The sequence below is a fragment of the Olea europaea genome, chromosome 16 (genome assembly GCF_002742605.1).
Source record: "Olea europaea var. sylvestris chromosome 16, O_europaea_v1, whole genome shotgun sequence".
Taxonomy (NCBI): domain Eukaryota; kingdom Viridiplantae; phylum Streptophyta; class Magnoliopsida; order Lamiales; family Oleaceae; genus Olea; species Olea europaea.
The window spans coordinates 17,721,366-17,744,510 of record NC_036252.1 but is presented as its reverse complement, the minus strand read 5'-3'; the positions used below and the strand labels follow the sequence as shown (position 1 = coordinate 17,744,510).

The window sequence follows — 23,145 nt, the reverse complement described above, 5'->3', positions numbered from 1 at the left end:
ACTCAAAAGTAGACCCCTTCATCAACGGACAGCACAACGGTTTAGTAATCTTTGAGAAATCCTTGATGAACCTTCTGTAGAAATCGACATGCTCGAGAAAACTACGAACACCTTTCACGGATGTAGGTGGCGATAATTTCTCGATCACCTGAATCTTTGCTCTGTCCACTTCAATACCCTTTTCTGAGATTCTGTGTCCTAGCACGATGCCTTCCTGTACCATAAAGTGGCATTTCTCCCAATTCAATACCAAGTTAGTTTCCGTACACCGCTATAGCACAAGACTCAAATGCTCCAAGCACTCATCAAATGAAGACCCGAATACTGAGAAATCATCCATGAAGACCTCGATGAATTTTTAAATCATATCTGAGAAGATAGCCATCATGCAGCGTTGAAAAGTAGCAGGAGTACTGCATAAACCAAACGGCATCCTACGGTATGCAAAGGTACCGTAGAGGCAAGTGAAAGTTGTCTTCTCCTGATCGTCAGGTGCTACCGAAATCTGATTATACCTAGAATATCCATCCAGAAAACAATAATGTGAATGCCCTGCTAGTCTCTCTAGCATCTGGTCAATGAACGGTAGTGGGAAGTGATCCTTTCGAGTAGCAGCGTTTAGTTTGCAGTAATCAATGCAAACTCTCCATCCAGTCACAGTCCGTGTAGGAATCAACTCATTTTTCTCGTTTTCTATCACTGTGATACCCCCTTTCTTGGGAACAATTTGTACTGCACTGATCCAAGCACTATCAGATATTGGATAGATGATGCCTGCGTCGAGCAACTTCAATACCTCAGCCCTAACCACTTCCTTCATGTGTGGATTCAATCTCCGCTGACCATCAATGCTTGGTTTGAATTTTTCCTCCATGAGTATTTTGTGCATGCATAGCGACGGACTGATCCCCTTGGTATCTGCAATCGACCATCCAATGGCTGTTTTGTTTTCCCTTAGCACCCGAAGTAGTTTCTCTTCCTCCACCTCACTGACAGTACTTGAAATAATAACCGGAAGTATAGAAGATTTTCCCAGGTAAGCATATCTCAGGTGTGGTGGCAGTTGCTTGAATTCCAATTTGGGAGGTTGCTAAATAGATGGCACTGACTGTGTAGTCCTGGTTCCCAATTCTTCGAAGTAGCGTCTGTGCATGTATGGCGGATTAGTTACCAAAAATCGTGCACATGTTTCAATCTCACTTGAATCAGTGTGAGTGGATTGAGAATGTGCAATGCACGCCTCGTAAGTATCGGAAGGATGATGTAGCCGAAATGTATCTTGAATTATTCTGTCAATTACATCGATCTGGAAATGGCTGTCTGACTCAGTCGGGAACTTCATTGCCTTGAACACGTTGAACGAGATTTGCTCTTCGCCAAGCCTCAATATAAGTTTCCCTTTCTGAACATCAACAATCGCTCTTCCAGTAGCTAGGAAAGGTCACCCCAATATAAGTGGAACATCCTTATCTTCCTCCATATCCAAGATAAGGAAATCAGCTGGAAATATGAACTTCTCCACTTTAACCAATACGTCTTCAATGATCCCTCTTGGATGTATAAGGGATCTATCTGTTAACTGTAACGTAACCATTGTGGCCTTAGATTCTCCCAAGCCGAGTTTCCTGAAAATAGAGAGGGGCATTAAATTAATACTTGCACCTAAATCACACAATACTTTATCAAAATGACAATTTCCAATAGTGCAAGGTACAGTAAAACTCCCTGGATCCTTTAGTATTGGAGGCAACTTTCTCTGGATTCTGGCACTGCACTCCTCAGTTAGCATCACTGTTTCATGTTCTTCTATCTTTCACTTGTTGGAGAGGATATCCTTCAGGAATTTTGCATAACTTGGCATCTGAACAAGTGCTTCGGCAAATGGAATATTGATATGTAGTTTCTTAAAGACTTCAAGAAATTTACTGTATTGCCGATCCAATCTGTGCTTTTTAATCTCTGCGGAAACAGAATAGGAGGCTCATGAGGGTTGATAGGAATGGCATCCCATGATGTACTGGAATTCTCCTTGCCCACATTCCCTATTGTTTGTTCAGTTTGTTCCACAATTTCGTCATCCGAGGTTGGTTCTGATTCCTTGCTAGTTACCGATCTTTTGACATGTATCTCCGATAGTTGTACTCCACTTCTAGTTGTTATAGCCTTTGCGTGCTCCTTAGGGTTGATTTCAGTGTTGCTGGGCAAATTCCTGGTGCTCTACCCGTAATGGAGATTGCCATCTGTCCCATTTGTGTCTCCAAATTTTTGATTGCTGCACTCTGGTCTTGAAGAGTTGCATTTGTCTTTCGCATAAACTGATTGTTGGCTTCCATATACTGGTTGGTTGTTACCATAAACTTTTCAAACATCTCTTCCAATGGTGAGTTTTTATCCTGCTACTAATATTGGCCTTGTGGTCTATTTTGATTCTGATTGCTCCACGAGAAGTTTGGATGTTTTCTCCATATTGAAGGTTTCTGAATGTGGGTTGTTTTGTTAGCGTTTACCCCATTGCACAAAATCTGCATGTTCGACCCCTTGTGCGAGAATTGGACAATTAACAGTATTGTGGTCTGCTCCACATTCTTCAAAACTCGGCTTCTTGACTTGTTTAGCAGTGATGGTCTGTAAAATGCTCTCAACCTTGTGGAACAAAGAGTCTATCTTTGCAGATAGTGCAGAATAAGTATCTACTTCATAAACCCCTGGCGATCTCTTCTGAACCACTCGATCTGTAGACCACATGGCTGAAGTTGTTGCCATTCTCTCAAATAGCTCCCATGCTCTATCAATTGTTCTCGTGGAGATAGACCCGTCAGATGAGGAATCAACCATGCCCTTGAAGGATGGAAGTAATCCAGTGTAGAAAAATTGGATCTGTGTCTTCTTATCAAAACCATGTTGCGGGCAATTCCTTAACATATTCTTGAAGCGATTCCATGCCTCTTCAAATGATTCGGACTCACCTTGGTTGAAAATAGAGATATCATGCCGCATTTTTGCTACCTTTGCTAGCGAGAAGAACTTGGTGCAGAATTTGTGGGCTAGCTCATTCCAAGTGGTGATGCTTGCAACGGGGAGCGAATCCAGTCATTCAAGTGCCTTATCCCGCAAGGTGTGTGAAAAAAATCCGAGTCTTATAGCATCGTCCGAGATACCCTGACACCTGAAGTGTTGGCACATATCCAGAAATCGGGATATGTGTGTATGTAGGTTTTCGCTAGCCATCTCGTAGTATTGATGCCCATTCTGAAACAGTTGAATCATATTTGTTTTCAGCTGGAAGTTCGGTTGCCCAAATGGAGGATACACAATGCTAGATTGACTTTGGACCACCAACGGAGCCATGAAGTCCCCAAGTACTGTATTCCCATCATCTTCAACTGCCATGCCTTCGTTGAGTGGAATTGCCGGTCAATTTTGCTCGTTAGCCATTTGTTGTGCCGCTCTTGCTTCTCTTTGCCTATGACGGAATGTGCGTTCGATCTCTGGATCTATGGGAACCAAATCTTGATCAGGTGCTCCTTGCATACAATCCTTGAGATTGCAAAATCAATACAAAATTAAATTGAAGTATTAATAAACTAAACCTAGTAAACGAACTACTACTAATCTAGCTAAGTTCGAATTAGTGTCACAAAAGATAAAATTAGAACTAAATTTCAATTCCCGACAACGGCGCCAAAAACTTGTTCGTGAAATTATTTGTTTCGATTCAAAACCCACCGCAAGTGTACGATTCATTAACAAGTAGTAAAATGGACTATAAGTCCAAGTATCGATCCCACAAGGATTGAATTAGTTCGAATTAATCTAATATGACCTTAACCGAAACACGACAAGCAAATTTCATTTTTATACTTTAACTAACAAAATGTAATCGTTGATGCAATTATTGACTAAGGATTATACTAAGTTCAAAGTAACTTGGATGCAATTTAACTAAAATTTTATAGAATTAATGGATGTTCTAACTCATTAGGATCACGAATCCCCAAGCAATATTCTCTTCATTCTTTTCATTTCATCACCCCACGATATCGTCAATTTGGTAATTGGCCTAATTCATTTCTCGATTTGTTCATCGGATCAACTTCTGGATATTTGCACTTTTGGTCCCTGAACTTTCACTTTGCGTCACTTTAGTCCTTTTTTGCTTTTTCTCCTGAATTTCACCATGTTCATCGCTGTTTCCTACAATTCACAATTGTACAAGATTAAGTCACAATTAAATCATTATGCTCATATTTAAGTCGTGTATGTGACCTAAATAAGTGTGTAAAAACACACTTATTAGACATGATAATGGCGAGACAATGAGAATCGTAAAGATTTACCAGTTTTTAATTCGAAAACTTATTTCTTAACTATATGGCTCAAACTAATATATTATTATTTACTTGCAGGGGCGATTGCGGTATATTTGCAATAAAATATATAGAATTTTTTAGTATTGGTTGCAAGGTTGATACAATGAACCAATCTTGGATAGATATGTGGAGGTTGCTTGCAATTTGTATGAATACAACCGTGATCCATAAATATTGTATATGAATTTTTTTGGTAATTACGATGTAATTGTAAATATTGTTAAATTTATGTAAATATTATTCGTTGCTTTTTTGTAATTACGAGGTAATTGAAATTATTGTCAATTTTATGAATTTGTTACACGTTGAATTTTTTTGGTAACTATGAGATAATTATAAATATTGTCAGATTTATGTATTAAATAAATGACATACATAACCAATTAAAATATCGAAATACTACAATTCAAATCATCAATTTAAATTTCAAATGGAACGTCCAATACAATAACATTTACAAAATAGTAAATATTACATAACAGACAGAATGTGAAAATAGCAAATAAAAATTAAATTTTATTACATATTCATTGAATTGTTATGTAACGAAATCTGACTTGTACAAAATCGACGAGTATATCCTGTTGCATTGTACCTACTGCACTTACAAGGTTAGAAAAATTCTCCAGTATATGGTATCCTAGACGTGCGTCTACGTCCAAGAGTACGTGGTTCGACTTCGGGTGGCAACACATTATTTAGTGGGAGAATATGGTCAGGAACTTCCCACTCGACTTCATTAGGTACAGGAAATATCGTTTCAACATATGATGCTTTTCAATATTCGATCATGTAATAATTACTGCATAAGGTGTGTGCCGAAAATCTTCTATGCATAGCCACTGCCACTACATACATACATGAAAAACTCTCAAATTGAAACTTTATGCATGTGCACGTGTTATCATTTAACTCTAAGATGTATCCAATATTACATTCACATTTCACAGAGAAGCGAAACTGGTCCAACGATTTCATACATACCTTTCTCGTTACCTCCAGAGTCTTGAAGGGTTTATCATCCTAAGCTGGGGTTAGCACACTTGTACAACTCTATACTTCCTCACGTCGATCGTAAAACCATTGCTATAACTTGTTACGAATCTGCTCAATCATTACGAAAATTAGTAACTCTCGATCTTTCTTGAATAATGTATTAAGCAACTCAGCATTGTTCAATGTTATCATATTGTATCGATGTCTTGAAAAATGTAATCGTGCCCAATATTTGATACCCATCTCTGTTAGATACTTCCATGCAGCATGTGATTTACTTTCTATTTTCACCATAAACTTATCAAACTCTTCAAAACTGTAAGCCTCTGCAGTTCTCTTAAACAATGCAACGACGACACTGGCTCGATACCTAGTCTTCATGTTGTCCTGTATATGATACATACAATAATCATGATGTGCCTCGAGAAAGACTTTGGCTATACCATTTATTAATTATTTCCTCCGGTCAGTTACGAATGCAAGGTTCTTGACGTACCCAATTACTCTCCTTAACTTCGTGAAGAACTAACACATCACTAGATCATTCTCTCCATCGACTTTGATGAATTCAAGATGATAAATTTGAATGTTGGCATCTTCACATGTTACAATAATCAACTTGCCTTCGAATCTAGTCTTAAGGTTTGTATCGTCGACTAGAATTAGGAGTCGCATCGCATTTCGAAACCTTAGAATGCATTGTCCAAGGGCCATGACAAAATATTTGAAGCGATTCTCGCTATCCATATCAATAAAAAAACGTTGATCCATGATTAGTTCTCCTCATGTTATGGAAATACCTGACTAATTTAGCATAACTATCCTCGACCGAACCTATTAAGTCCTCCAATGCACATTCTTTGGCCTATCAAGCCTTCTGATAGCTCATGACTACCATATACTCTCGACGAACATCGTTAATGATGTTCGAAGGTTTATAGATCGTTCGTGGATCCTGAAACTTGTGCATTATTTGTCGACCAATGAACCATGATCTGGTCTGTCGGTGAACACTTGACGAATACCAACTTCGCAAGTATGTTTCTATGCATACTTATGAATCACAAAGAATTCATTCGTGTCCATGTTCATAGCTCGCATGTGTCAATGGCCACTGTAATCAATGCAAATAATTATGTATGTCGACTTTGATTTTTTCACTTTGAACTCAAAGTTGGTTTCAAAGAAATCTGGTAAATAGCTTCCTGCAAATTTTTCTTTATTTTGAACAGTTTTTCGACATTTAAATCTTTATCATCTGGAACTATATGCGAACAATTAGAGGACCATGTACTCATTCCAACCTGTGAACTGCCCCAGCTCTGTCTCGATGGGATAACGCAACAAAATTCTCATTTGTAAATTCATTTTCATTTTCATTCTCATTGTCTCCAACTGTTGACGAAATTCTGAACATAACAGTGAGGTTATATTGAGGAACAATTGTCTCAGGATTAGACACATCATCCTTATGAACAATTTCCACCATATCCCAAAAATCATTTACATTACGATTCTCTCCATCAAAATCTTCATGTTCACCGGGGTTATTCTTCTCCGCTAAAGTTACGGGAATAAGAATCGGGCGACTTGGTTCAATTCAATTAAAGCCTTCATTTTAACTTCAAAAGCAACCATTACAGACGGAATTGAACTGGATGCATGCTCGCTAAACAGAAATCCCAATTCCATGTCGTACTATGAAGGATCGACGCAGAGCATATTCTGTAATTCATGGTACATTTCTGCATGCGATGTACTCGATCATATAAAAGCAGCAGTAGCATCACGTCTTTCGCTCGTCCATTTCCATACACATTGTTTATTTTCGTTCATTTCAAATTTACCAAAGTAGCAAATTGAAATTGGTGTCAAACCCATATTTGCATAAGGAAAACATAATTGGCTAAAAAATAATTACAGGGAAAAGGGAGGAAAATTTTTGGGCTGGCCGGGCCGTCAGTCCATCAGGCCCTAACGCCACTATTGTCAAGCCCAGCTATTTCCATCCGGTACAGATGCCATCGTCGGTTGAGATTCTTCCACACAAGTTCTTCGAATTTTGTCTAATAATTAATACATGCAAATGAATTTTTTCCTTGTGCTTGCCNAGCAAATAAAAATTAAATTTTATTACATATTCATTGAATTGTTATGTAACGAAATCTGACTTGTACAAAATCGACGAGTATATTCTGTTGCATTGTACCTACTGCACTTACAAGGTTAGAAAAATTCTCCAGTATATGGTATCCTAGACGTGCGTCTACGTCCAAGAGTACGTGGTTCGACTTCGAGTGGCAACACATTATTTAGTGGGAGAATATGGTCAGGAACTTCCCACTCGACTTCATTTGGTACAGGAAATATCGTTTCAACATATGATGCTTTTCAATATTCGATCATGTAATAATTACTGCATAAGGTGTGTGCCGAAAATCTTCTATGCATAGCCACTGCCACTACATACATACATGAAAAACTCTCAAATTGAAACTTTATGCATGTGCACGTGTTATCATTTAACTCTAAGATGTATCCAATATTACATTCACATTTCACAGAGAAGCGAAACTGGTCCAACGATTTCATACATACGTTTCTCGTTACCTCCAGAGTCTTGAAGGGTTTATCATCCTAAGATGGGGTTAGCACACTTGTACAACTCTATACTTCCTCACGTCGATCGTGAAACCATTGCTATAACTTGTTACGAATCTGCTCAATCATTACGAAAATTAGTAACTCTCGATCTTTCTTGAATAATGTATTAAGCAACTCAGCATTGTTCAATGTTATCATATTGTATCGATGTCTTGAAAAATGTAATCGTGCCCAATATTTGATACCCATCTCTGTTAGATACTTCCATGCAGCATGTGATTTACTTTCTATTTTCACCATAAACTTATCAAACTCTTCAAAACTGTAAGCCTCTGCAGTTCTCTTAAACAATGCAACGACGACACTGGCTCGATACCTAGTCTTCATGTTGTCCTGTATATGATACATACAATAATCATGATGTGCCTCGAGAAAGACTTTGGCTATACCATTTATTAATTATTTCCTCCGGTCAGTTACGAATGCAAGGTTCTTGACGTACCCAATTACTCTCCTTAACTTCGTGAAGAACTAACACATCACTAGATCATTCTCTCCATCGACTTTGATGAATTCAAGATGATAAATTTGAATGTTGGCATCTTCACATGTTACAATAATCAACTTGCCTTCGAATCTAGTCTTAAGGGTTGTATCGTCGACTAGAATTAGGAGTCGCATCGCATTTCCAAACCTTAGAATGCATTGTCCAAGGGCCATGACAAAATATTTGAAGCGATTCTCGCTATCCATATCAATAAAAAAACGTTGATCCATGATTAGTTCTCCTCATGTTATGGAAATACCTGACTAATTTAGCATAACTATCCTCGACCGAACCTATTAAGTCCTCCAATGCACATTCTTTGGCCTATCAAGCCTTCTGATAGCTCATGACTACCATATACTCTCGACGAACATCGTTAATGATGTTCGAAGATTTATAGATCGTTCGTGGATCCTGAAACTTGTGCATTATTTGTCGACCAATGGACCATGATCTGGTCTGTCGGTGAACACTTGACGAATACCAACTTCGCAAGTATGTTTCTATGCATACTTATGAATCACAAAGAATTCATTAGTGTCCATGTTCATAGCTCGCATGTGTCAATGGCTACTGTAATCAATGCAAATAATTATGTATGTCGACTTTGATTTTTTCACTTTGAACTCAAAGTTGGTTTCAAAGAAATCTGGTGAACAGCTTCCTGCAAATCTTTCTTTATTTTGAACAGTTTTTCGACATTTAAATCTTTATCATCTGGAACTATATGCGAACAATTAGAGTACCATGTACTCATTCCAACCTGTGAACTGCCCCAGCTCTGTCTCGATGGGATAACGCAACAAAATTCTCATTTGTAAATTCATTTTCATTTTCATTCTCATTGTCTCCAACTGTTGACGAAATTCTGAACATAACAGTGAGGTTATATTGAGGAACAATTGTCTCAGGATTAGACACATCATCCTTATGAACAATTTCCACCATATCCCAAAAATCATTTACATTACGATTCTCTCCATCAAAATCTTCATGTTCACCGGGGTTATTCTTCTCCGCTAAAGTTACGGGAATAAGAATCGGGCGACTTGGTTCAATTCAATTAAAGCCTTCATTTTAACTTCAAAAGCAACCATTACAGACGGAATTGAACTGGATGCATGCTCGCTAAACAGAAATCCCAATTCCATGTCGTACTATGAAGGATCGACGCAGAGCATATTCTGTAATTCATGGTACATTTCTGCATGCGATGTACTCGATCATATAAAAGCAGCAGTAGCATCACGTCTTTCGCTCGTCCATTTCCATACACATTGTTTATTTTCGTTCATTTCAAATTTACCAAAGTAGCAAATTGAAATTGGTGTCAAACCCATATTTGCATAAGGAAAACATAATTGGCTAAAAAATAATTACAAGGAAAAGGGAGGAAAATTTTTGGGCTGGCCGGGCCGTCAGTCCATCAGGCCCTAACGCCACTATTGTCAAGGCCAGCTATTTCCATCCGGTATAGATGCCATCATCGGTTGAGATTCTTCCACACAAGTTCTTCGAATTTTGTCTAATAATTAATACATGCAAATGAATTTTTTCCTTGTGCTTGCCTAAAAATGTTATAGATCCATATGAGATTGTAAAAAATAATAAAAAAAAAATTGCTATGTCGAAATAAGATTTAGAATTCAAACAATACTCTAGTTTGACGAAAAAGAAATTAAAAATACGTAAATATACATACCGATTTCTCCTAACCGCCACAAATAATATTTTCTTGTTGAGCTTTTGAGAAATCTATGAAATTTCAATGTTTAAGCAGATGAAAAGTGAAATAATTTTTATCTATGTTAGAGTAAACAGATAAAGAATGTGATTTCGTTTGAAATTTAAAGTGGGGAGCATTGGAAATTTTAAAACACAAAAAGATATTAGGCCATGTTTGATAGCCTTGATTTTCCATGGAAAATGGAAAATATTTTTCATTTCCACCCAATTTGTATTGTTTGATTGCTAAAAATTTTCATAGAATTTGTTTTCCAACTTCCCTCCACACATGTGCTAATTTCATGATTTTGGTGAGAATTGGATTTCCGGCCACTTTTTTTTTTTGATTTAATTTTTTTTGGCAATTAGAACAAGTTCTATTCCCAACTATAACAAATTTTGTCATTTTAGTTAACAATTTTCATGAAAAATAAAGCCAAATAAATACCAAAAATAAAAAATTTCAACATTTCTCAGGTTAAAAATTATACCAATCAAATACATTTAATTGCTAATTTTCAATAAAATAAATTTTAGACAATTCAATTCCCTAAAATTCATTTTCCTACCATCCAAATTCCAATCATTACAATCAAATAAACCCTTATTATATTTTAAGCAAATCAATATTTTTTTAACTGTGTAACAATATAATGGTCCTGTGAATTGCCTTTGGTCAAAGTGGAAAGGTTACCCCGCTTAATATTGTCCTTCAACAACTCAAATTCTTGTTGCTTTTTCACTTGCCCAAATTCATAGCCATCGGAAATATCTCAACACAGAGAGGGCTTTGTGATATGGGGTCCGAGTTCGATTGCTGTAGTAGTGAAGGGGTGATCCTGGGAGTGGACGGCGGCGCCACCTCCACCGTCTGTGTGTGCATGCCGCTCCTACCCTTCTCCGATCACCGCCATTTTCCCGATCCTCTACCTATTCTTGCCCGTGCCGTTGCTGGTTGTTCCAATTACAATAGCGTTGGAGGTATCTATAATAGACTGAACTAATTAAACGTTTCAATTACTATGGTGTAGACCGCAAAATGTTTGGAAAATATTGATTGTGCAATTGAATGTGGTTTTCTAATTAAAATTGATTATACGAGGCGGCTAATTCTTTAATATCTTTTGTATTTATGATCGATTGTTACAGAAAATGCAGCCAGGGAAACATTGGAACAAGTTATGGCTGAAGCTCTTTCAAAAGCTGGCTTGAACCATTCAGTTGTACGGGCGGTTTGTTTAGGCATTTCGGGTGTCAACCATCCAACGGATCAGGAAATGTTCTTGAATTGGATAAGGTGCTGTGTGGTTGTGTAAATTTTACTAATCTCATTTTAATACTGTTTCTGTTGTTAAACATGTTCATAGAAAGGTAGTCAAACTGGTGGATTAAAATCCTTTATATCTTGAAAACATTTTACTTGTTACTAGCTAACACTTTTTCTAAAAATTGATCAGATTATGTTTATAGTTTTTGTCACTTATGCTATATATTGACCAGAAACTAAAGCTATTTTAGTTTATAACTGGCTCATCATGTTCTAGGAGAAATGCAAATAATAAATCTGGCAATTGTATCCTATGATGATGTAAACAATATATCAACAAAGCCATACATTGCTGAAGGTTGAAAATTCCAAAGTTCGTAGAAAGAAAGAGGTGATGGGAATTTTAAATGGGAGCTGATTGGATAGCCTAGAATGGCAGGCTAATGTATCTGTGGATGTTCGTAGAATTAGACCAGTAGCACTCTGATGTTGTTTTCCACGATCTCAGTAATTCCGAATTATTGGATAAAACTTATGCATCATATATTGTTGCATTCTAGGGTTAGACAGAATTCTAAAATAGAATATTGTAGTACTGCATTTGTAATGAATGCAAGTTGGCATGAAATGTTTATAGATAGACACTGATAAAGTTGTTAGTTGTTTAGATATTCCGTGTGCAAGCTCTGAAGTGGGTTTTGAACTGTCTATGGTGTAATACAGGCACATATTCCCAGGTCATGTAAAGATTCATGTCGAGAATGATGCAGTGGCAGCCCTTGCAAGTGGGACCATGGGGAAACTTCATGGCTGTGTTCTGATTGCGGGTACAGGGTGCATAGCTTATGGTTTTAGAGATGATGGAAGAGAAGCTCGTGCTGCTGGTGCAGGACCTGTACTAGGTGACTGGGGCAGGTACAGTGGGTATTTATCAGTACACATACAGAAAGATAGACTTAGGTGGTAATTCTCTGCTAGTCAACTTTTATTAAAGATTTTATCATGCAACATGAATGAAATGAAATAATATAAACACAATAACCATAATAGATAACTATCACTTATCGATGAGCACTCCAGTTGTTGATAATTGATCATTCGTCAGTGATTCCATTACAATTTTAGTAACTTCATGAAATCTGTTGTCTTGGATAGGAATATTCTGTTATCTTAAATAGACAGGTCATTTTCTGAGCAATATGCATAGAGAGATGTACTAGCATGTATTTTACAAAGGTATTTCACAACAAAGTTAACTATGCTAAATGTTCAAACTGAGTACTGCTGAAAATTCACAATTTCAGTTGTTGGAGGTGTAGGTTATAGTTTCGAAGTGCAAGTAGCATGAATTAAATGTTCAAACTGAGTACTGTTTATCTATAATTATCATTTTATTGTTTAAAGCAGCAGCACTAGAAAATTACTTCTTTTGTTCTCTGTTTAAAGCTAAAGTTTAAGCAACAAATTCGCAAAGAATTATTTTTATATTTTTTTAATTGTTATTTAAAAATTGAAGACATCATTGTTTCCTACCCGAAGAAATTATAATTCCAAAACTTAGCGGTGGAGTACTAGCATGCAGCAATAAAGTGTTAGTAGCAATGTAGCACGAATTATAGATGGCTTCCACCATTGGAGGCTGGATGCCTAAATCTTCGACTTATCATTCTTGCATTTACAACGGAAGCATGTGATTAATGTTTTTAAATTCTTTGATTATTTATGTATTTCCTGGGTTGGACTCCCCTCATGAGGCAGCCTTCTAAATTCTAGATGTTACTCAGTCCTATTCATTCCATAAGATCGACTTTGTTGCTCCCTCCAACTTTGTTCATTCTTGGCTGAGAGAAACAATACATTGTAAAAAGGGAAAGCAAAAATGAATCTCTGAGATATTGTGCTATCTTGTACAAGTTGATTCTTGAAGTGTTATTAGATTGATCATATCTTGCTGCTTGCAGTGGCTATGGAATTGCTGCTCAGGGATTGACAGCCATTGTGAGGGCTCATGATGGCCGTGGTCCAGAGACAATGCTTACAAATTGTGTTCTCGAGACACTCCATCTTTCTTCTCCAGATGAAATAATAGGGTATCTCCGTGTACAATTTTGTGAATATTATGCTTATTTCTATGTGATTGCTGATAAAGTATTAGTTAAAAACTAAGCGGTCAGGATGGTTTCTTAGCGTCAGTTTAGTGAGATTACTCAGGTTTTTTCTCCGCTGTTTCCGTGAGTGAGTGACCATATATCTAGCATCTTTTTGATAGAGCGAGCACGCTACTTTTACGGAAAAAGGAAGATATTAGACCTCTCGTCCAGCATTTGGAACTCAGTCCATTTATCACTTTACTAGTCAAAACAATTCATAAAAAAGATTTTTGGGCAATGAAGGTGGCTATATGTGGTTTTCATCTGCATTCCTTTCACATGACTGGTTGAGCATTTATGTGAAATTTAAGTTCTACTTTAATTTTGTCGATCTTTTGAAAAGCCCAAGTAATGATAGATTTTATGTCCAGGAAGATGCAACTTTATGTTTTGTGTAATTTCTGAGAATAGTAATGTGGACCTCTAGAAAATGGGTACACATCAATCTCTTGTAAGCGATCTTCTTTTAAGAAACTTCCATACATTTAACTCCAATATCAACAATGATAATTTTTTATTGTATTCTTTTCGAAGTTTGACACCATAATCAGGACAGTTAGAAGCTGTGATGAAATCATTTATGTTAAGGACTCTCATCCTATTGTAACACTGCCTAATAAAACATGTCACTGAAAATGCAGTAAAGTTAAATACAAATATCGTAGTATAAAACTTATTGAAAATTGATTCGACGAGGAACCGAAATACTTTCAGCACTAGTATACAAAAGAATGTAGTATATCTGATTTCATAATCGGTTTTATTTTACTTGCTTATTGCAATTTAGGTGGACCTATGCAGATTCATCTTGGGCACGAATTGCAGCACTTGTTCCTGAGGTAGTATCTTGTGCAGAAGCTGGTGATCAAATTGCCAATGACATCTTGAATAATGCTGTTCAAGAATTGGGTATGAGTGTGAAAGCTGTTGTTCAACGACTACAGTTGGCCGGAGAAGGTTAAATTTGTTTGACTGTTCATGAATTGAAAAAGGGGGGTGGCACTGGTGGATCTTGTTAACTGTTCTCCTCCATTTTCAATTGCAAAAATCTTGGAATGTTCTGCACATAATTATATCTTGTTCAAATATATGAGTCCGTTCCAACAACCTTTTTCATAAAGAACCCACTATTATTGCAGATGGAAATGGTTCTTTCCCTGTGGTAATGGTTGGTGGAGTCCTTGAAGCTAACAAGATATGGGATATTGGGAAAGAAGTTATTAACTCTATTTTGAAAACCTACCCAGGGGCTTCTCCTATAAGACCTAAGGTTAGCGTTCTTTATTTAGTTTTTTGTAGTAACTGAAAATTGTGGATGTAAGTACGTCATGTGTTTGACGAATCAGAGAAATAGTTACCTTTATAGTGATGAAGCACAGTAGCTGAAATTTTTGACTTTGAAAACGAGTACAAGTTAAAATGATTCCATAGGTTGAGCCTGCCATTGGAGCTGCTCTGTTTGCATGGAATTCCCTGATGAAAGAAGCAAAAGCAAATGGCCGCCGATAACCTGAAATGTAAAGATGTCATCTGTATAGCTAAAGGAGATCGCTTGGTCGCTGAAGTGGATATTATGTAGCTAATTTTACCTCAACAGTCAACTGTACATGTGCAATATTTAGAATGATCAGTATGCCTCTACTTGCTGCTATAGCTGTTCTATTCATTATTTACTGTTCTGGCATGTTAGATACAAGGAGAAGGGTGAAAGTTAACATCATGATTTTATTTATGAGAACATACATTTTCGAATGTGCTGAATGCTCGTGTTTTAGCTAATCTAATTGTACTTAATATGGCTTTGATGTTCATACTTCATACTACATAGCATGAGAAAAGATAAGAGGAACGAAAACTTTGTTTCTCGTTTCCTTCTTCTTTCATATGTTCAGGTCCCGGATCATGAAGAGCAGTTAAAACTGAGTGAAGTACACAATAAAGCGTGCAAAGGCAAAGAACTCAAGGTATAACCTTCACCACCATGGTTAAATGAATTTATTACAGAAGTTAAGGCAAGTGATTTATCTTCTATGGTTTTCATCTGTGGTTCTGTTGAAATTGGATGATACACTGGGCCTGTTTGGGAGCGATTTTTCCTCCTAAAAAATTAATTTTTTGACCGTTATCTCATTATTTCAGCCGTCATATTTGAATTATTCTCTCACAGATGTACCCCACTTTTATCCTAACGGTCAAAAAATCAATTCTCAAAATCACTCTCAAACAGGTTCACTATCTTTTGAAAACAAAATATATAGCACACTTATCTCCTTGACTGAGATTATTTAACGAATACATTGGATGTACAATACATGTTTCTGGACCCCATTTTAGGAGATCATTTGGTGGTGCTCTTGTTTTGTTTATTATAGCAAAAACTTTCCCATTTACATGACATTGATATCTAATTAACAAGCGCTCTCAAGTCTCAATAAATTCTATTAACCATGCTATGTGTACAGACAGATTTGTTAGATGGCTACATTTCATTGGAGTTTGACTAAAAAAATAATTTTAAAACATCCAAGCAGGAGCTCCCATCTCAGTCCCTTGTACAAGTGGCTTATATCAAATTCTATCCATAAACAAATTGAAAATAAATCTACAACTCAAATTATATCAACCTTATTGTATATGGAAACAAAGTTCTATAACTATTATAATAGTTTCTGCATTGTTCAAACAAGTAATAAAATGGTTTACCCACTTTATGAAGCTAATCATAATAGTCCTAATGGAAATCTCACAACGCAAGAATTCTTCAAGAAACACAGAATATTACCCCAAGTGAGCTTCATGTTGAACAAAAGCAACAAGAAAATATTCACCCAATCATGGCAGCCAGCCGACTCGACTCATCGGCATAAAGGGCTCGTAGGCATATTTCATGGCTACACATCAGAGAGTAGCTGGCTCTTTGAACTCAATGCAGTAGCCATCGCCAAAGCTGGATTCTTCGTTTGATCTTAGAAGCCATGGCTTTTCAGGAGGTTCACCTGATCACATCACTGATATTCACCCCTTAGTTTATGATTGCATTCAGTATTTCGACGCGGCATGAGCCACATCCAAAGCTTCCATCTTTCGGCACGTTGGCCATAATTGTATGCTTATAGCAAAAAACTGCATGGAAAGGCTTGATATTGAGTGGAGTCATGTGCAAAATTTCAAAGAAAATGGTAAGGCCTGAGGTGCTTATTTTCTATATGAATTAGAGAAAAGTAAAGAAATAATATTATCTAACACCAATGTACTGAACATTAGCCTCTGTTTGGTCCTCATTAATTTCTTTTCCATTACATTTCATTTTTCTCTCTCATATTTTCAATCACACAATCTTTCATAAAATAATATTACACTTAAATCGAAAAATTTTGCTTTTTTTTTCAGCTACTCATTTAAAAAAAAAAAAAAATTTATTCCACCCATTTTTATTTTCACAAAATGGGGGCTCACACTTGATAAATTTAATTAAATGAATCTATCATTTAATATCATGTAATTGTCACATAAATTGTTGCTTGACGTAAGTGATGCTGAATAATATTATTCAGTAGTAGAAACAAGAATTTAAAGATTTTTTTTTTTTTTTTGGGACGTACTTATGACTTTTACTTTACTTTCTTTTTGTCGATGCTTTTATTCATCACGAAATATTTAGTGATTTAACATAGAAAAGTTGACATATCCAATTAGAGATTCTCCTACCAACAAAACATGGACTTATCTTTGAGCTTCAATTTCGATTGAATAATAAAGAACCATGCTGCATGTATAGGCACGTGCCAGACAACACACATGGTAGGCCCCGACATAATTTTTTTTATTTTTTATTTTTTTTAAACATGTGGGGCTGCCCCTACAATGAGGGGTCGGTAAGACCCCTGTAGGAAGGCATTTTCCAATAATAAATGCCAAAGAGTAGGTCTAAATTAAAACAAGTTCGACTCTTGAGAATGTTTTGGACAGATAATAGATGATGTCGAGGATAGATCACAACTAGAGTCGTCAAATTGCGCCAAAGGCATTCAAAGAGAGGCTCATATGTCGTTTAGAGTTGTCTAGTATTCACTATTTAACATGTCAAGTTTGACCATTAAGAAGCTTTGAACGACATAATCGATGAGTTCGAGTGATAGATAACAACTAACAATGTCAAACTAGCTTAGACCCCGTTTTGTCCCATTATTTGTTATTATAATTTTTGAATAATGTTTTTTCAGAGAATATATTGTTGAAAATGAACGAAATTTTTCTTGTTTACGTGTAATATTATTTTATGAAAGATTGTATCATTCAAAATATAATAGCGAAAAATTATAATATGAAATAATGAATGTCAAAAAGGGACTTAGGTTGGCCAATACATTCAAATAGTTGATTAGAGCTGTATGGGCCCACAATTTAACACTTCTAATCAATACCTCAATCAACTCTCTTTATTAACGACATAATACAATAATGGACGGTATAGGGTCCAAAAGAGTGTCATTTTTTTCTTTCATGGAGTCAGTAAAGGGACAAAATAGCGCTCGGCGAAAGGCAGCAGGACCAGGAGCAATTTTTTCTTTCCAAACTTTAGAACAATATTTTCAGCACAATGTACAACTATCTGAAATACAGGTGGCTCTGTCATTATAAATTTTTCCTTTCTTTCTCCGACAAGGAATCACGAATTTACTTTAAAACTTTTGGCAACTTTACAGAAAAATGGTTAATTTCAATAATGGTCACTGACGTTCAAGTAAAATTTCAAATTGGTCGTTATAGATTTTTTTGACACATTTAATCACTTAAACTTATATTATATAATTGGTCACATTACTAGCGTGATTAATATCATATATGCCGTAATAATTGTTAAATCTTTATGCCAACTAAGAAACGATGAAAAATGAGGTTAGGTTTTAGCTGAGAAATTTTAGATTTCCATGTTTGGTGAAAATTAAAATTAAAATTTTATTCTAAATTAAATTTAACAATTAATTTTAATTATATATTTCGTGTGATCTTGATCTGCATCTTCTATCAAAATATACTAAAAAATTGATTTTAATCCCCACCAAACAGAAGTTTAAGATATATGATCTCAAGATATGAACACAACATTATGCAAAGTTTTAATCGGACGATGTCCAACTTATGTTAAGTTATTGACCAATTATGTAACATTATTTAGTACTTGTTTGAACCCCGCCCCCTTTTTAAAACTCTTTTTTTTTTTTTTTTTCAAACTCATAGGATCAACAATTTTTATCAATTTTTTTATACATTTCATTAATTTTTATCAAAATCTATTAAAAATTTAATTTTTATCTAAATCAATCAGGCTAAACTTTAGTGACTAATTGAGTAATAAAATAAAATTCTTTAATGATCATTTTGAAATGAATAATGCTATTTAGCACTAGTGATGCTAAATCACTAATCTAAGAGTCATAATACGGTAGTTTTAATTGAACGTAAAATTATGTGATTCATTTAATTGTCCCTCATTTAATACCACTTAGGTTCCACCTAAGAAATCTTGCTACATATACACTATGGTGTAAACTTTATTTTACACTTTGTCACATGACATTATCTTATTGGACAGTTTAAATTTTAAACAAATTTTCCATCCAATTAATACTTGTCTACAACCAAAGTGTCAAAAATCGATGTACAAATAGCAAAGTTCTCCACGTAATCCGATGTTGTAAATAACATTACTCATTTGAAATTTTGCTTGAATTTCAGTGGCCATTTGTAAAATTAAGTCGTTGTTTAAAATAAAATAAAAAAAAAATAAAAATAAAAAAAAATAAAATAAAAACCCGCTGCCGCACAGTTCCGCTCGTTCTCCTCTTCAAGTACTGGCACAAGATCTGCAGAAAAGGAAAGATCACAAGACTCAATAATCTGTGAACAGAAATGGAAAACTGTTACTTCCAATACGGCATCGTGGCATGCATTGCGATCTTCACAATCATCAACCAATCAGAAGGCAGGGAGCTCCGTCCATCGGTCCACGGCTTGGTCTACCAAGATTCTTCACCGCCAGTTAAAGCCAACGGAACCAAAGAAATGCTATATTTCTTCGGTGTAACGACGTCGTCGCCTTCCTCACCGCTGCCGGAGGCCAAGAATTTCACCGATCCGGCCACATGGTGGAGCAATCATGCGGTTGGGAGATCGCGTGGAGATCACGTTAAGAGGTCCTTGCTTGTGGCCAGCTTAATCTGTGGACTAACTGGCGTCGTATTGCTCTCCGTCGCCGGGATTCTATTTTTCCTTCGCCTCCGAAAGCAGAAGCAACAAAACTCATCATCCGCGTCGGCTCCAACTTCGGCACCTAATGCTGTTGCTCTTAAGTAATCTGTAAGTATTACTGTATTAATTTACACAATTTAGATTAATTAGTGAAGTGTTTGCTGAATGCTCGTAAATGGTAATATCATTGAAATCTATCTCCAGTTTTTTAGGCAAAATTTTGATTCTTGTGATTTTTATTATTATTTTTTTTTTTTGGTAGTTATCAGCCCACTATATAAAAATGAGTAACCCTGGCTGGCTCCCCTTGAATACAGAGCATGAAATTTATTTCTGAATATACCTAAAGGAAGAAGAAAAAAAAGTAGAGAATTTACATCTATTGGTCAAGAGCCATCCACTCAAGCTCCAGTTCTAACTCCTCAGGTTCCACATTTTGGAGCTTCAGTGATAATTCCTGTTTCACCTTCCCATCCACATTGTTTACTGTGCTGTCTTCCATCAGGGCATTGTCGAGCGATTTCAGCCGTTTTCCGATCTGCATATTTCCGAACATTCCAGCATCTCTGAAAGCCATTGCAGAGGTTATTATTGGCTGAATATCTCTTTCGGCTTCCCCCATTATATCGTCCGCAGAGAATGTGTCCTGATCAAGAACTTGCCGCAGTTTAGAGTTTAGAGAAGTCGAGAGGTTAGATATAATGTGATATATATGAGTAGTTGATGGCTGATGATTGTTACTATAAGACTGTGTGCATATTGAATGCTAATATAGGAAGAAAATGACAAGAAAAATTGTTGTGCTGATTAAGAAAAATGAATAAAAAGAAAAGAGCTGCAAGCGATGGATTACCAATTTTATCAGGCCACAATTTTGTGGAACTGAAAGCATGAGTTCCTCGTTCCAGACAGGATTCAGATTGCTCTTAACCACAGTTGTTTGTGCTTTCTTATAACAGAAAGAAACAGCATTAGAGAGCTTAAAAATCTTGACGTATTTACTGTAGTTTCCGCCTACGAATCTAATTTGAATTTTAGCTTTAATCATATAGGGTAGGGGCGACCAGTTCTCTATGATTTGGGAAGTTGTCTCTCAGGGAAAAAGCAAGCCTTCTTATAAGAATAGGAAGGACTTGTTGCTTTCGAGTTATTTTAGGGGGAGGCAACTCTTTTTGTTCTTTCCTAGGTACATCCAAAGGGAGAGGTGTTAAATTATTTGCTAGCATTCGTCGTGAAATCAGAATTGAGAAACAAGAATGTATCTGGATGGCAAAAATTTCACCAGCAATTGTTACTCTTTTTATTGCCCAACATCTGTTCCAACATCAAATAAAATGAGAGATCTACTAACCTGCTGCCCTGGGGTCAAAACGACATATGGATCGCTAGATAGTATATCTCGAATAGCTAAGTTTGTGCCTTTAAGTACTTTGACCTTCATCATTCCAGTAATTTCCACCATGCCTTCCTCTGATCAGATTGAACATTAGCTTCACAGTGTAAATCACTTGAACGCAAAGACAACGTTAAAGCTGCATCACGTAGATGAGATACTAGTTTTAATTTCTTCTTAAATGGTATCTGTTCCACATAATTTTTTAAGAGATTCATGGGAAGGGAGGCAGCATGCAAACCATAATGCTAAAATTTGTGTTCATCAAATCTGTTATGTTTATTACAACACCAAATCGAAAGTATGTGAAACAAGGAAGGGAGCTGCAAACTATCAAAGTGAACTAACTGATTTCTTTGATGAACTTGAGCTTCGGAAACTATCCATAATCTTCCTGGATAAAGTTACTTGCAAAGTATTCTTTTTAGAAGTTGACGTAATACGTAGGCTAGGTTTCAAAAACTCTTGAAGCTCCTGCTTAGACCTACAAGTTAATATAGAACAACATAGATTTCCCACCAGAAAACACCTAATTGTGAATAAAAAGTTTTCTCTAATGGTTAGGACCTTCAGTGAAGGTATAAACAGATCCAACAGATGAAAAACAAGCATTTGAGAGCCCAGAACAGCCAAGTTGATACTAATGTATGATCAGAGACAGAGAGAGAGAACCCATCACATCTAAAAATCGTAGTGTTTATACATGTCATCTGACCTGATAAATTTTGAACGCTGTTCGTGGCTAGCATCTGATCCAGGCTTTGAGACTTCTTCAGGAAATAGACCTCATAAATTGAATTTGCAGATGCGTTTCCACCGACCTCGATCACTGATTCGATTTCATCATCTGACTATTCATCTAATGTCACAGACAAAACCTGCAGGGATGCCCAATTTTGTTAGTTAAGAACATAACCCAGAAGGCCCCCCCCCCCGGGGGGGGGGGGGGTCAGGGTGGTAAACAGTCACCTTCGAAATATAAGTACCAAGGCTTCTGTGCATTCCGCAGCACTTCAAGAAAATCAATACTCCTGTATTTGCTGACCTGAAATGGAAATGGAAATTACAATTCAATAAATCACACTGATTGGATTATGAATAATATGCTTGAACAAACATTGTTATATCATCATAATATCGAGAATGAATACATATTGTCATGGTTGTTCTTCTTGGCAATAAATTGCAAGGCTATAGTCTTCTTCTTCTTAAATAATACTAGCAAATGGGAAAGAGTGAGCTTGACCCTAGACACCGAAATGTTGGCAAGATTGAGCTCACTACTAGGCTTTTCTCACGCCTCTCGTATCATTACAACTTTAATAATCTGTTAAAACAAAACAACAGTGTAAGAATCTCAAGGAGCAACTTACGCCCATTTTGGGTCTTGAGCATTGTAAGCTGTACACACACGATTGTCACGTTGAACCAAGAGATCTTTCAATCTTCTTTTACCTGTACGGCAAGGAGAACTTACAAAAAATCTCCAATATAAAAATGGGATGATGTAGATAAAAAATAAATAAATAAAATAAAATAAAAAAGTTCCTGTGTATTTTATTTTTGCCACGAGCCTACATAAATAATGAAATAAATCGGGATAATCTATATATCTAACTTCTTATAAAAAGGGCAAAGAGGCAATACTGTAGATGTAACAGTAAAGTAATCCAATTTTATTGTGCGTGATGTCATTTTTTATTTTTGCATTTTGTGAAGAATTTTGTTTATTGTGATTCATAAATATTCTTCCACACAGGCATTATGCCATCAGCATTAAATAAATAATAATAATTTTAGTATATATAAACTGCATGAGACAAAAAAAAAAAAAAAAAAAA

At 36.1% G+C, this 23,145-nt stretch overlaps 3 protein-coding genes across 11 annotated transcripts in view; 2 read left to right on the top strand and 1 right to left on the bottom strand.

The window, feature by feature from the left end:
* The first annotated feature begins 10,907 nt into the window (after positions 1–10,907).
* LOC111412348 (N-acetyl-D-glucosamine kinase-like) lies at positions 10,908–15,420 on the top strand. Its single transcript, XM_023043240.1, has 7 exons — positions 10,908–11,223; positions 11,392–11,539; positions 12,233–12,424; positions 13,471–13,599; positions 14,447–14,616; positions 14,799–14,929; positions 15,091–15,420. Exons 1-7 carry the CDS (start codon positions 11,040–11,042, stop codon positions 15,166–15,168), a joined length of 1,032 nt encoding a protein of 343 aa, XP_022899008.1. The 5' UTR covers positions 10,908–11,039; the 3' UTR covers positions 15,169–15,420.
* Positions 15,421–19,400: 3,980 nt separating this feature from the next.
* Positions 19,401–23,145, bottom strand: part of LOC111412345 (ADP-ribosylation factor GTPase-activating protein AGD12-like) — a 7,820-nt gene continuing 4,075 nt past the window's right edge. Inside the window, exons 2-8 of one of the 6 annotated variants that reach the window (XM_023043231.1) lie at positions 22,678–22,759; positions 22,274–22,349; positions 22,020–22,182; positions 21,263–21,381; positions 20,765–20,860; positions 20,289–20,557; positions 19,401–20,017 (exon numbers count right to left, since the gene is read on the bottom strand). In XM_023043231.1, coding sequence (XP_022898999.1) covers positions 20,291–20,557; positions 20,765–20,860; positions 21,263–21,381; positions 22,020–22,053 — 516 coding nt within the window. In that variant the 5' untranslated portion in view covers positions 22,054–22,182; positions 22,274–22,349; positions 22,678–22,759 and the 3' untranslated portion in view covers positions 19,401–20,017; positions 20,289–20,290. The other 5 variants (XM_023043232.1, XM_023043234.1, XM_023043230.1 and 2 more) reach the window with 5 other exon arrangements.
* Positions 19,550–23,145, top strand: part of LOC111412346 — a 7,593-nt gene continuing 3,997 nt past the window's right edge. Inside the window, exons 1-2 of one of the 4 annotated variants that reach the window (XM_023043237.1) lie at positions 19,550–20,019; positions 20,338–20,447. In XM_023043237.1, the coding sequence (XP_022899005.1) occupies positions 19,573–20,016 (444 nt within the window). In that variant the 5' untranslated portion in view covers positions 19,550–19,572 and the 3' untranslated portion in view covers positions 20,017–20,019; positions 20,338–20,447. Of the gene's footprint in view, positions 20,020–20,173; positions 20,267–20,337; positions 20,448–23,145 lie in introns of those variants that run through there. The other 3 variants (XM_023043236.1, XM_023043238.1, XM_023043239.1) reach the window with 3 other exon arrangements.

Excerpts from the sequence above, each read along its gene's own strand:
- LOC111412348 (XM_023043240.1), top strand. The coding sequence starts at position 11,040 with ATGGGGTCCGAGTTCGATTGCTGTAGTAGTGAAGGGGTGATCCTGGGA. Across the intron at positions 11,224-11,391 it reads CAATTACAATAGCGTTGGAG|AAAATGCAGCCAGGGAAACA; the intron begins GTATCTATAATA and ends CGATTGTTACAG. Across the intron at positions 11,540-12,232 it reads ATGTTCTTGAATTGGATAAG|GCACATATTCCCAGGTCATG; the intron begins GTGCTGTGTGGT and ends GGTGTAATACAG.